The sequence below is a fragment of the Kwoniella shivajii genome, chromosome 5, assembly GCF_035658355.1.
Source record: "Kwoniella shivajii chromosome 5, complete sequence".
Classification (NCBI taxonomy): domain Eukaryota; kingdom Fungi; phylum Basidiomycota; class Tremellomycetes; order Tremellales; family Cryptococcaceae; genus Kwoniella; species Kwoniella shivajii.
The window spans coordinates 193,457-207,213 of record NC_085912.1 but is presented as its reverse complement, the minus strand read 5'-3'; the positions used below and the strand labels follow the sequence as shown (position 1 = coordinate 207,213).

Below are 13,757 nucleotides of genomic sequence, written 5' to 3'. Positions count from 1 at the left end.
CACTCCTGCATCTATAACAACTTACTTGTGAGCTATTTCTGTACTGCTGCTATCAGAGGGACTGTGACTGACAGGAGATTATCAGATATACCTATCATTACAATGTCTGGTAAAGGTGCTCTTTCCGTCGTCCCCGTATGTATCACACGTTCTTCCAGCATTACATCAACGACAATGGCCTATTCCGGGTACGCTGGGCTGATCACTGCACTTTAATAGGCTGGTGTCCTTTCCGGTGATGACACCCGAAAATTGTTTGACTACGCTCGAGAGAACAAGGTGAGTTCGCAACGCTTAAATGAAACGTCGAGAGGATTGCGGACCAGCTTGGCGCTCGTCTGTGATTTCAAGATGTTCCTCCATTTCCATATGGAACTCCTGCTGACTTGATTGCTGCTTCAGTTCGCTATCCCTGTATGTCTTTCTTGCTGCTGAACTTTGCAAAATGGTTCCGCTGACCTCTTATTCCATTGGATTCTTTGGGTTTGTAGGCTATCGTAAGTTTTGCGAAAATCTCGCTTAGATATAAAAAATCGTGATATCATAGATTAACAATTTTTTCCATTTTCTCAAGAACGTAACTTCTTCCTCAACAGTAAACGCTACTCTTGAAGCCGCTCAAGCCATCAACTCTCCTATCATCATCCAACTCTCCCAAGGTGGTGCCGCTTTCTTTGCCGGTAAAAACCTCCCCAACGGTAGCCAAGAAGCTTCCATCGCTGGTGCCGTTGCTGCCGCCCACTTTGTCAGATCCATCGCCCCATCTTACGGCATGTAAGTACATATCCTTCACTCAAAAGCGCTAGATGTCAAGTATACTAACGTCTGGAATGAATACGTAGTCCCGTCGTCCTCCACACCGACCATTGCGCCAAGAAACTCCTCCCCTGGTTCGATGGTATGCTCGACGCTGATGAAGCTTATTTCAAGGAGCACGGTGTCCCCCTTTTCTCGTAAGTCTCCCTTCTGACAAGCGACATTCGAGGCTAATGATGTCTGCAGTTCCCACATGCTTGACTTGTCTGAAGAGTCCAAAGAAGACAACATCGCTGACTGTGTCAAATACTTCACCCGAATGGCCAAGATGAACCGTAAGATACCTTTACCGCGCTTGTCGCCAAAGTCCTGCTGACGAGGACTACACATAATAGAATGGCTCGAAATGGAAATCGGTATCACCGGTGGTGAGGAAGACGGTGTAGACAACACTTCTGTCGACAACAACTCCCTCTACACTCAACCCGAAGACATCTGGGATGTCTACTCAGCTCTCGCTGCCATCTCCCCTAACTTCTCCATTGCCGCCGGTTTCGGTAACGTACACGGTGTATACAAGCCCGGAAACGTCAAGCTTAGACCTGAACTCCTCGGTAAACACCAAGCCTACGCTTCTGAGCAGCTCAAAGGCAAGTTGGGTGACAAACCTTTGTGAGTAGATTATCACTTCCCCCCGGCTTGATATTTTCATTTTTGCGACTTCTTTGAGCCCCTGAGGTCTTGCTTTCTCCCATTGCTCTGCTCCCCCCTCCCTCTTATCACCACAACGCTACCCATATAGACAGTGCCCGGATTTCTACCAATGAGATTACCGAGGCGATCCGGTCAGCGAAGAATAACGTTTTCACATCATATTTAGAACTTGCTTCTTCTACCCTTTAATGTCGATGTGTTCAGGCGCATTGAGCGCCTAACGCTGTTTGCTTGCTCCTTTTGAGCGGTGACAGTAGGGTGCGGGTCGTGGGGGAGGAGGTGTCATATTGATGTTATATCCTTTTTGCCTATTCGAATACCTTTGTCGGAGAGTTCCATAGAACCCCAAAGCTAACCTGTTCTTCGGAATATAGGTACCTTGTCTTCCACGGTGGATCTGGATCCACCAAAGATGAGATCAAGACCGCCGTTACCAATGGTGTAGTGAAGATGAACGTTGATACCGATATCCAATACGCATACTTGTCCGGTGTTAGGGACTTCGTTCTTAAGAAGAAAGACTTCCTCATGAGCCAAGTTGGTAACCCTGACGGAGCCGATAAGCCTAACAAGAAACAATACGACCCCCGAGTTTGGGTCCGAGAGGGCGAAAAGACAATGGTGGAACGAGTCAAGGAAGCTTGTGCTGATCTTGGAAACGAGAACAGGGCTTAAACAAATAAAAAGTCTACGTTTGGTCTCAACGGGGAAGCTTGTACTGGGCAGTTTATAGTGGAAACAAACTGAATCAATTCAAGATGCAAAACAGTTAGTTATCTTGGCGCTTTGTAGTATTGCCGTTGTCGCTAGTTTGACAAGTGAGAAGTAATGAATATATGAAAACGCATAGTGTTCTTGCGTCATATTTGTGCACCACGGATATTGCCCGAACACTGACTCTCAGCATACAGCATTCTTTTGCCAAGACTGCTGCAATATCTTCTGGGTAGATTGAGTTCAGGGAGGGGGAAGATATTTTACGTTGAGTAGGATGATGCCAAATTCGACACGCGGCTGTCACAGTACATATCGTATTGCTTCCTCACAATTATAAGTAAATCCGCCCCAACTTCTACTTCTTCGATGGGTCAATCTTCCTCTGACGTAGTCCATGCAGTGTATTGTGTGAGGTGAGAAATGCATCTTACAAACTCTCCCTTGTCTTCTATTCTGGTCGGGGCAGTGAAGAGACGATTACGATATCAGTTTTCGAAAAGGAAGCGCTGTTCTCAATTTTGATGAAGCTCGTACTTGATCCGATGGAGTCTTCCTTTAAATATCATTGTAACAAATTCCATGAATGTGATTGGGCAGACATGACGACGTACTGTATACGTAGAGTGTCATCATTGTGTGTGATGTAAACTTTGTGAAAGGTTATACCATGAAAGGTTTCGTGGTTGTAAGGAAGTGATCGAGTGGAAGGCCAAATCTACCCAGAAGAACAGATATAAAAAAAGGCTCTATTCAGCTCTCATAAAACCTGCTCATCCAACTCATTCACCCATTCAAGCCCTTCAGTCCCATCATTACATTCCCATAGATCTCAATACTCCCAACCCTTATCTCGCTCAAATAACAACTGTTCGATATGACATCAAGCATAAGCGAATGCCCAGTGACAACGACAACTTACTATGAATATAACGGTATCTCTATCGTAAATCATTGGACCAAGCGTGACGGGAGACAAATTGAAGGTGCCACTCAAGATGATATCGATGACTATTGGACAAGGAATGGGTTTAGGAAAGAAAAGGGAGATCCAAACCCCGGAAAACTCACTTCTCACGAAAATCGTCCCACTATCCATTATCTCGATTGGACGCCTATTCCTGGTGGATTTTTGCGTGATGGCGAGGTCAGAGATTTCCCATCCGTCACCGCAAAGGATGACCAAGAAACCAATTGGGATGTATCTAATCCAACTGAAGTTACCCATTCTTTTTCTGGAGACCAGCGTGACACCTTTGAATCAAAGTAGATCGTATCGGTCTGGAGGCAATCGCGGTATCATGTTTGGCTTAGGTAGTGGTGATGAATTATGTAGAAGAGAACGTCTGAATCTCGAGTACTTCGGTGGCAGGCCGTTTGAGTCATACATTCTTGAGGACGCACATCAGATCATATCCTCAGGAGCAATTGGTCCAATACCGGGATTTCTTACTGTTTCAGTCACAGAGTGTTTCCATGCCACTCAACTTCAGTGGACCTGTTTTATTTTCCTCGCTTCGCTAGTGTTGACCACACGTATTCACTGAAGGACATAAAATGGTCTCATTTTACCATCAGGTCTTTCGTTCGAGATGTCTGTTCAACCAGACCTCTTCAGCACAATTTAATTCATGTGCTAAGCAATACAACTTTCAAACCCGAACCTCGTGCCAACTCTGCTTCGTGTTATTCTCATTTTTCGGAACATATGTCCTCATGACTTCGTTGGAGAAGCCACTATGAGTTATCTGTCCTTGGAAACGATATCGAACATTGAAAAGGAGGAGGGCTCCACCTTTCTCGAGACCAGACCGGTAGTTGAACAATGGAAGTCCTTCCTAGTCCCAATACTCTATCTGTCAGGCATGAGCTGTATGACGAGAGGACGAAATGACGCTAAACAAACATCCAGGCAACCTTTGTGGTTACGCCCTTTGTAAGGAAGTGACAAGGCTGGACAGTCCATTTCACTCGGAAGGAGAGGTATGAAAAGGCTCGATTCATGACAGATATTCCTGGTCTTTCACCATCATCAACTCCTCTCACCACAATCCAGTAAGTCACGTCTCCTAAGAGATTGTCAACTTACCGTTTCTAACTCCTGTTTGCTTTTCGGCAGAATACGAATCAGCAGACTCAATATGGCATCGACCAAAGGTTCAGCAACTGAGATTTACTCGTTTGGCAAACCTCGTGGATATCTTGTATATCACTGGTCCGACAGTGAATTTAGATATGGGAAGAGGTATACCGAAGCTGATGCAATCGCCCTGAGAAATTGATGTTATCAGAGGGTTACACAAGAGTCAAGGATACTATTCAACCGTCTTTCAATCCATGGAACCTGAAAAGCTCACTTCCATTAATAACTGTGTCACTCACCACTACGACGATGGAAATTATGTGGGAATGGTTGATCCTGAAAAGGACAGCACTGCTTTTTCGAAAGAAAATGAACCAGCCAAAGGTTCACCGACTGATAGCAGATCCAGTGGCTTATCAACTCAGATCTTACCAATTGAGATCTATTCGTTTGGTAAACCTCGTGGATATGCTGTATATCGCTGGAACGACAGTGATTCTAGATATGGAAAGACATATACCAAAGCTGATGCAATTGCCGCAGACGAGTTGATGTCAAGAGCGGGTTTCAGTAGAGTCAAGGATACTGTTCAGATATCTTTGAATCCCATGGACCCTGAACAATTCCCTTCCATCAACAACAGTATCACTCACCACTATTATGATGGAGATTATTTGGCAAAAATGGATCCTGGAAAAGGCAGTACTACTTTTTCGAACGTGATCAAGAGTCCCGAAGAATTGTCCGAAACCAACCGTGACTTTACTCCAAGTGCAGCCTTTCCTTCTACTGCCGAGTGAGTCACAATCTGAGCTAGACTACAATGAGTTTAATCCTGATGGCGTGCGCATGTGTGTTCGTGATAATACAGCACCGTTCCTGACAACTAAGAACCTGGACAATCTCGTTCACAGTTTATCATCTTCTTGTATGCAGTTAATGGCTAGATGAGACTTGTCAGGGAGATCGGATTAGGTATTATTGGCAAAGAGAAAGTCAGGTTGTCACGTCCGGGTTAGTGTGGTAATGATGCAGTAGTATTGATTCCAAGCGTGTGCGTTTACATTTGCTCTGCTAAATTCTTCAATGCAATGCATGGTATGTACTAATTGAAACAACAAATTAAGATCAAATCGATTCTCTCTGGTCTTCTGTTCTGATTATAGAATTCTTTCGTTGTCCTCGTAGGATTTGATCCTTCCACATGTCATTTACGCACAGGCATCGCTTCTTCTCTATACTTGCTTCTTGGTTGATGTTATCGTGGCTGAACTACTCAAACCTCTTATGAGACTCGGTCTTCTGGTAGCTTTCAAAGCTGGGCTTTTCTGAGATGAAATTGATTTCCTTCTACCATTTCCATTCACTGACTTGCTTTTTTTACTTGCATTTGAGTTGTCTTCGATATCCATCTCATCTTCTTCCACGTCCTCATTGACTTCTTCGCCTTCTTCCTCGTCTTGTTCATCATCTTCTTCGAGCGGAGGGTCAAATTCATCTTCTTCACCCTCTCTCCAATCATAATCTAATACATCTCCTTCCTCTTCAATCTCATCCTCGTCTTCATCCCCCTCACCCACATCTTCATCTGTCTCATCGTTCCTCAGCTTTTTAACCTCGCCCCTTAATCTCTCAATGTAGGTATCTCTTCGATCTACTCTTTCTTTCAACTTTTCGATATATTCATTACCGAATCTCAACAAAGCGACTTTCGATACACCACGGTTTGGGTTATCATCGGGAACCAAACTACTTTTAGGTAATAATCTAGGTGCTGATGATCCAGGTATTGGTTCACCTGATTCTGGGTCTAATGCTTCCACGTTTATGGGCGGTAATAACAATCTCAATTCGTCGAATCCTGCTTTCAGTGAATCACGTCTTTTCTGTTCAGCTGCTTTATGCGATGTTTTCCGATTTTCGGGTTCAGCAGGTGGTAATATCGTTGGTTTAGTGGCTAGTACAGAATCACGTTGTATCTCTCAGCATTCGAGGTCTCTCGGTCGTATTAGAAAATGACTTACCAGTCCTGGAAGCTATTCCACCTTGCGGTCGAATCGCCAGAGCTCTTTTGCCACCTCCCGTACCACCGCCGACGGGCACAAGTTTACTTCCAGCAGCCTTTTTGCCTCCACTGCTATTTCCGTTGCCATTGGTACCATTTTGCTTTCGAGTATTTCTACCATTCGTACCCGCGGATCCTCTTTTGTCGGAAGGAGGGGCAGGAGGAGGTATCCTTCCTCCCTGACAGTGATCACTTTCATCCTCTCTCCGCCCCGTACTCGATTTTACGTTCTCCATGATGGGGGCCGCAGAAGCGAGGTTCATCAGACTTGCGGGTGTCATTGGAGCTATACCTTTCCTACTTTTTGACGTTCCGTTTGGCACGGGCGGAGGAGGCATGATATGACTTAAGTCGACTGGAGAAGGCGTTGAAGCAGAAGATAATGATGTACCACTTGGCGCAAGATTACGATGATCCACAGCCGAAGGAGGAAGATATCCCATACCCCCCATATGCGGTGGGTTGGGATGGTATTTCTGAATTGCAGGCGAAGTAGGTACCGAGAAAGTCCCATTACCATTCAGTGTGCCCGATGGTGCTCGTTGATGTGATCTATGACCGGTGGGTTTCAACATTGGACTAGGTCTTGATTTGGTAGGGAGAGAATTCCGATGGGGACCTGTGCCAGTTGGGATCAAAGCGGGTGAAGCTAAAATGGTGGAGTGGCCAGCTGTTGATGAGCTGGTCATTGAAGGGGAATGATAATTTGATTGAGCAGGATCACCGAGACCTTGTGGATTGCCATCAAGCATGCCTACGAGCGCCCGAAGGTACTCGGGATCACTAAGATCTGCACCTGTTTGGGGACCAAGGGCTGGGGATAGTGTTTGTTGCGCACCGCCACTTGATCCGACCGGGTTCAATGCAGGTGAGGATAGAGCACTAAGTGGATGGGGTGTACGGGATTGTTGAGGGTTAAAAGCTGGGGAGAAATGACGTCTGTGCCCATGCATCTGATTACGATTTGAAGCTTCTAAAGCTGGAGAAGTCAACGGCGAAAAGAAACCTGAATTGGGAGTAGCTCCCGGCGTCGTTGCAGCTCTAGTTGGACCTGATGAGCCTGGGTTTGATCCTATGAAGGGCGAATGAGATGAGGCTGCCGCTACTGCAGCGGCTGTGGCCTGCATTTCCATTTGCCGTTGTTGCAGCACAGCAAGTTGCTCTTGGAACTGGCGTTGCTGTTCTTGTAGCTGTTCTAAGGGCGATCTGTTACTGCCGTGAGCGCTGAGGTGACCGGAAGATGGCTGAGAGTTGAAGGCGATATGAGTGGAAGGTGAATTGAAAGATGTCGCAGTTGATTGTGAAAGTGCGGGAGACAGGAGTGGTAACATGTTTGGCTATTGTTGAAACATCCGCTTAGCTGAAATTCAAATGACCAAATGCCAAGAAAGGCTGACTTACGTCTCCGCCAAACTCCGCTTGAGCTCGGGCAAGCATTTCAAGGTGAATGGGAGACATCACCTCTTGGCGACTTTGAGGTATCAATTCCCCACTTGATCCTGCGTTGTTGATCAGATCAGCTCGTGCTCTTCGTTGTGGGTGAGGGGAGCCGACTAACCTGGAGTAGGCATGCCTCCTAGACCTGACGCCCAATTGGTATCTATACTTCCTCTATGTCCATGTTGTGATCCTTCTTGTCCGCTATCGTTTTGCATCATTTGTTGCAATTGGGCCATCTGAGACCCCGGAGATGACAGGAACATTTGGGCGAGTGGATATTGAGGATTGTTGATATCGAACCCCAAAGGGGACTGCATGTGTATTGATTGAAGCTGAATAAGATGTACGGTATTTCAGCTTCTGCATAGGGATGAGAAGGTTTTACAAGTGTACTGACCTGCTGTTGAAGAAGAGCCGCTTGTAAAGCATGATAATCACGTCCGCCAGTACCTCCTCCTCCACTGCCATCGCCTCCTCCTCCTCTGTCTCCTGGATCTCCATTGAGACTGAACCCTTCCTGTTGCCCTAAGCTTTCAAAGTCAGGTTGGTCCAAGTCCATGTCATTTTCATTATCCCCACGTTGAGATTTCCTATTCCTTCCTCTTGGATTAGTCTCCGTATCAGTACTGGGATTTCGCGTGACTGTGGAGGAACTCGTTTGAGATGAAGGTCCAGCATGAGTGTTATCCCAGTTCTGAAAATGTTGATGAAACGGCTGACTCTGATCATCTCTTTGAGCCTGGGGATATTGTTGTTGTTGTTGCTGTCGATGTTGCTGATGCTGTTGCTGTCCAATATTTGGATTTGTTGGCGAAGTCATATCTCCTGGCATTCCGGAATCTAGACCTGCCAGAGCTAAGAAATCCAGAGAGAACAATCCATCCTCCTGATTACCAGATGCGTAGTTTGACGGTGAATTAGAAGGAGCATGTGATGTTGAAGTTGACATCTTCTCTTTTTGACCTAGACCCGAACACAACGGAAGGATTCAAGTGATGCTGCTACTTCAGGGATCACTATAGCTTTTGTTTTCTTTCCAGAGCGAAGAATGAAGATTGGGAGGGTTTTTGCCGTCGTTGCCCAGACAATGCGCACAGTTTGAGCTCAAGGTTATAGTAAAATGAGTCCAATGCCTGGCACCGATAGTTCGGATGAGCTTGATTGTGTGGTTTGGTTTGTTCTGATAATTTTGAAATTTTGGATTGTGTCTCTCTTCATGAAAAGAAATTGCCGGACGAATAACGGTCTGCCCGATATGAACAATAAAGATATCAAGAACGTGTGTGAATCTCGAAACGAATCAGTCGAGGAAGGGAGGAGGGGATATGTTACTGTCCGTTGTCGTTGTTCATCACTCAGACTGGCTGCTGGTCGTGATGAATCAGATTTTTGCTCTCGTTGTCAATGATGTAGAGAACGGTGCTATGGTACATGTTCATGTGTTACAAGCTGTTTACAAGCGCATGAGTCGTCTGGAATATTATATCATGTATATGAGGTAACTAAAGCTAACTAAAGCTAATTCCATCCCAAAGAGTACGGTGATAACGTACAATTAATATATATACTTCATCATCATATTCCATATCATTGTGGATTATTACCTGATTCAGTAATATTCCTTTTGTTGATATTCTGACACAAAGTGGTTCGCGTGCACGTGCGTGACTTGTCAACGAATCATCTTAACGATTTCTTCTTTCCAATCCTTGTCTTTTAGCTTCTTAACCTTTCTGTTACAAATTATGTCAGCGTCACACGAGTCGCTTTCTCCGGGCACTTGCAAGGAACCTTGAAACTCTGTTCGGCGGTACCGTTGTCAAAGTCTGAGAGATTGAACATGATCTCTCAAGCGAGCGGTGGAATCACGCAATCTCGGTCTGGTGAAGACTGAGGAAACGTGATGTCAGAGGGAATAGACATTCGTCTAACGTCCAGAATTGTAGCATGATATGTCGAGAACACAAAGTAGAGCACAACGAGACTAATCAGAATCCGTCATTGCAACCCATCCAAAACATGTTCATCCTGTCAAAGTCGCATAAGAGGTATTCACGACCAAGTCGATATCGCTTATAGTACGTTCAAGTGTCCCGAAGAAAGTCGTCAACAATGGTACAGCTCCAGTGTGACGAATAGGAAAGCAAAAGGTGGAATCCGGGAAGACTGGCTCGATTCGCTCCTCAAGGGACACTGTTGATGGAAGGAAGACAGTCATCTTCCTCGATATTCGTTTTCCAGTCATCAATATGATCCGCTTATGACATAGACGAGAGACAAGAGTCATTCTCTCAAGCATGTGCGAAAGGGTTCCAGAATGTGTCTCATCCGTTTCAACTTTTAAAAAGTTAGTTGAATGACACACGACGCTCGAGTCGAGTTTGAAAAAGAAGAATACACATATAACAGTGCTCGACGAAATTTTGCCCATTTCCATTCGTTCTTCTTCTCTACATTCTTCACTCGGAAAATAACAATCATCAGCTTGGAATCATTTGCGTCCATTCTAGGAACCTCCATCAAGTAGATAAGATGACGATCAAAGCATCAGCAAAAGTAGGTCATACAGACGATATACTTTCTCAGATATTCGATTATTTACCTTCCAAAAGTTTATTCGCCGCTCTTCAAGTGAACAAGACTTTTTTCCATATCGTCACACCCAAATTGTACAGTAAAATATCCGTCAAACACACTGGAGCGAACATCTTCTATCAACATAAGACATCAAGTCCTGTTGGTTTTCCAAATCCATTATCGAAACTTGCTTTATTAGGATTAGTCAAATGTGTGAATATCTACGTCCACGGCAGGGAGGTTTGTCCAGGTATCAAACAGTGTGGATTCATTCCACCTTTACCAGACCTCAAGATCGTTCATCTAGCAGGTGGATTCCAACCTTCAGACTCGTACGTTCTCTGTGAACCATCAACATGTCCTTTCATCCTTTCAATCTGTTCAAACGTTGAAGACAGAGTAATCTTACGAGAGATGGATTTTAGACCTTTGAGAGAGATGAATTACCTCAAAGAAGTCGTGGTGAGGTTACGTCCCTGTCAACTTGATAATATGACATCTCACCAAACAGATCCGAAGGAACCGTGGTTTACCTTACCAAAGAAAGTCGAAAAGATGAAATTAATTTGGTGGGATGAAAGACATTCGTACAGAATCGAAAGTGTGGAAGTTTCAAGAAGGCCGTTTCGATGTAGTCGCGCGAATTTTAATATAATATTTGGTCATTACACTGGTTATAGTGGAACTAAAGATTGTAATCGTTGCGTAATACGTGAACAAGCTTCTTTGTCACGGACATTACCTCCTCTACTCACGCTTTCAGAGCAACTACCTTGTATGATGAAACGTTTTGGCAGAGCGACCAATATAAAACGAATCGATATATACAATATGGACAAGATGTTTCAGATTGCTTTTGATCAAAATGGGACAACAAAAGAAAACCTCCAGGAGATGATGTTGGATTCCTTTCAAGAGGGAAGAAATGAATACAGAACGGTTAAGGTGGTACTGTCCGCCCCGAATGATATTAACGTTTCCAAGAAACATCAATATACCGCCCACAGTATGGAAGATGAATCTGGACTCAACCCTTGTGAGATATATTATCATCCTTGGGCAGCATACTATCCTGCTTTCGCGAAAATGCACGAAATGGATGATAGGGAGGAAGAATATTGGTCAAATCGCCTTTCACCATCGCGAGAACTCTTAGAAGCTCGAGCCGATTTGCTGCGAGCTTTCTCCAAGGGCAAGGGTAGCGATATCATGAAGGAAGAAGTAGAATTTTACTCTCAAGCAGAATTGGAGGAGGAATTTCTAAATATCGAACTTCGACGTCAGCGACTGAAGCATTTGAAGTACGGCGGGGAAATTCTGATAATGTAGACGCTGATCGGCTGATCAGCTGTAATGAGGATCGTGTAAGAAAAACTGACAATTGACGAGATGCCGAAGCACACGGTAGATCCCATGGCTACAAATACTTCCATACAAGCATTGCCCATCCTACCAGCGATTATTATTTTTACATTTTGTGGCATATTATGCATTATGTGTTCACTGCACGTATTAGGATCATATTAAACATTCTCATCATCATCATCATCATCATGATAACGAACAAATTGAGCGGGGGATCCTGGCTGTCAAATTCATCGGGGTCCATGACAATCTTGGTCATGTGAAATCACGTCGGAGTACGACGCTTAGGAAATAAGGTTGGGGGTTTTGAGATTATGTACTTTTTTGGATCGAGACGAAAGGAAGAAGAGGCCACGTTATACATGAATGTCTATGCTTGCAACCTTCTTTCTCTTCTCGTATGTATTTGAGAAGCATACTTCAGCTGAAGTAGATTCTTGTCGTTTCTTTTCTTTATGTTCTTTTCAATCGACTAAAACTTGTCGAGCATTCTGGGACCACTTCGGGCATAATGGCCACACCAGCAGCTGTCCGTGCAGGTCATACTTTCGATATCCTCTCTGAGATCGTACAATACCTCGCACCCAGAGATCTCTTTGCCACTCTCCAAGTTAATAAGATGTTATATAATCTTTCGACGCCTCACTTGTATAATACCATAACTATCAAATATGGATGGCGAAACCCTTTCATTGGCTTGTCCCAAAGCTCTTCTACCGATGCGACGGTCGCCCAATGCGAGGAATCAGGAGAAGCTGAACCTAGCAATCAATATGGAGCTTCGGGTAAAAATGCTTTGCTATATTTGATCAAGAGAGTCGATGTACACGTTCATTCGAAATCCGGCTGTCCCTGCGCCAATTTCGTGATCCCACCACTACCAAATCTAAAAGTTGTGCATCTAGCTCGAGGATCACATGATATTGGATTGACGGATATCTGCGAAGCAGGTACTTGCCCGTTCATCAAGAAATCATGCGTCAATGCTGAGCAAGCTATCGTCCGTCAATTGAACTTCAAACCTTTAGAGAACATGAACAAGTTGAAAACGGTAGTATTGAAACTTCGACCATGTCAAGTTGCGATCAAATACCCACTTCGATTTCAACATGATGAGACGTTATGGTTATCTGATTCCCGCTCTTTACCTGAATCCAAGCTAAACACCACACTACCATCAAGTGTAGAAGTATTGAGATTAGTTTGGTGGGATGAAAACCACTCATTCAGATTGGACCGCTACCCATCAAGTCAAGCTTGGTATAATGGAAAAATGTGGCCGCGGCGAAGGACAGAAAATATGGGCTGTAACTTATGTGATATCGATATGAATCCATGCAAGAAAAGCAGAAAATGTATCCCTATAACCATGTTTGAAGCGACCTTGGAATTTCTCGGCGCTGGATCGGATGTAGAGAAAGTGGAGATTTGGAATATCGAAAAATTGGCAGAGATCTACGCGGTAGAATTGCACCTTCCCATGGAAACAATACGGGACATGATGAGAGTCGCGTTCTGCAGGGGTACGAAGCAAAGATTAATGAACAGGCAACTTGGGGACGAGCTTACAAATATAGGAGAACAGCAACCAAAACCAGAGGCCGATATCACACTTCATTCGGCAACTCTTTATTACCCTCAGTTCTTGGATGTCGACGTAATCGATCCTGAAGAAGAAGAATACTGGAAATGTCGTCTTTTTCCTTCTGAAGAAACGATCAATATTCGTCAAGAGATATACGACAACTGGAACAAACAGGAGAGGCACAATGTAGTTGGAATCGATCATTGGTCTCAGCAAGATTTGGAAGCAGAATTACGACAATTGCGACTGAACCAAGCTATAGAGGTCGATAGGCATACCAGAAAAGCGAGGGAAAGGAAGATCATGTCAGATCTGAATGAAAGGCTTAATCTTACCTCTGCAGTCTCTTAGATCTCCTATTGAATCTTGAAGGTGATGCTTAAGGTTATATTTCGTGTTTCCTTGGGCTTATACACACGTCAACTTGATACATGCATACCCTCCTTATAACAACATGA

At 44.4% G+C, this 13,757-nt stretch overlaps 5 protein-coding genes across 5 annotated transcripts; 4 read left to right on the top strand and 1 right to left on the bottom strand.

Annotated features, from left to right (window-relative positions):
* Nucleotides 1-102: 102 nt before the first annotated feature.
* On the top strand, nucleotides 103-2,145 carry IL334_003836 (fructose-bisphosphate aldolase 1; the record flags this gene model as incomplete). Its single annotated transcript, XM_062935562.1, has 7 exons — nucleotides 103-135; nucleotides 220-279; nucleotides 575-774; nucleotides 843-953; nucleotides 1,003-1,091; nucleotides 1,152-1,428; nucleotides 1,845-2,145. The coding sequence occupies 7 exons, from the start codon at nucleotides 103-105 to the stop codon at nucleotides 2,143-2,145; spliced, it is 1,071 nt and encodes a 356-aa protein (XP_062791613.1).
* Nucleotides 2,146-4,521: 2,376 nt separating this feature from the next.
* IL334_003835 (uncharacterized protein) lies at nucleotides 4,522-5,067 on the top strand (the record flags this gene model as incomplete). The annotated part of the gene is made up of 1 exon (XM_062935561.1): nucleotides 4,522-5,067. One exon carries the CDS (start codon nucleotides 4,522-4,524, stop codon nucleotides 5,065-5,067), a length of 546 nt encoding a protein of 181 aa, XP_062791612.1.
* A 435-nt stretch (nucleotides 5,068-5,502) lies between these two features.
* On the bottom strand, nucleotides 5,503-8,721 carry IL334_003834 (uncharacterized protein; the record flags this gene model as incomplete). The annotated part of the gene is made up of 5 exons (XM_062935560.1): nucleotides 5,503-6,224; nucleotides 6,292-7,669; nucleotides 7,734-7,831; nucleotides 7,891-8,104; nucleotides 8,170-8,721. The coding sequence occupies 5 exons, from the start codon at nucleotides 8,719-8,721 to the stop codon at nucleotides 5,503-5,505; spliced, it is 2,964 nt and encodes a 987-aa protein (XP_062791611.1).
* Nucleotides 8,722-10,304: 1,583 nt separating this feature from the next.
* Nucleotides 10,305-11,678, top strand: IL334_003833 (uncharacterized protein; the record flags this gene model as incomplete). The annotated part of the gene is made up of 1 exon (XM_062935559.1): nucleotides 10,305-11,678. The coding sequence occupies one exon, from the start codon at nucleotides 10,305-10,307 to the stop codon at nucleotides 11,676-11,678; it is 1,374 nt and encodes a 457-aa protein (XP_062791610.1).
* A 547-nt stretch (nucleotides 11,679-12,225) lies between these two features.
* IL334_003832 (uncharacterized protein) lies at nucleotides 12,226-13,650 on the top strand (the record flags this gene model as incomplete). Its single annotated transcript, XM_062935558.1, has 1 exon — nucleotides 12,226-13,650. One exon carries the CDS (start codon nucleotides 12,226-12,228, stop codon nucleotides 13,648-13,650), a length of 1,425 nt encoding a protein of 474 aa, XP_062791609.1.
* Between the last annotated feature and the right edge of the window lie 107 nt (nucleotides 13,651-13,757).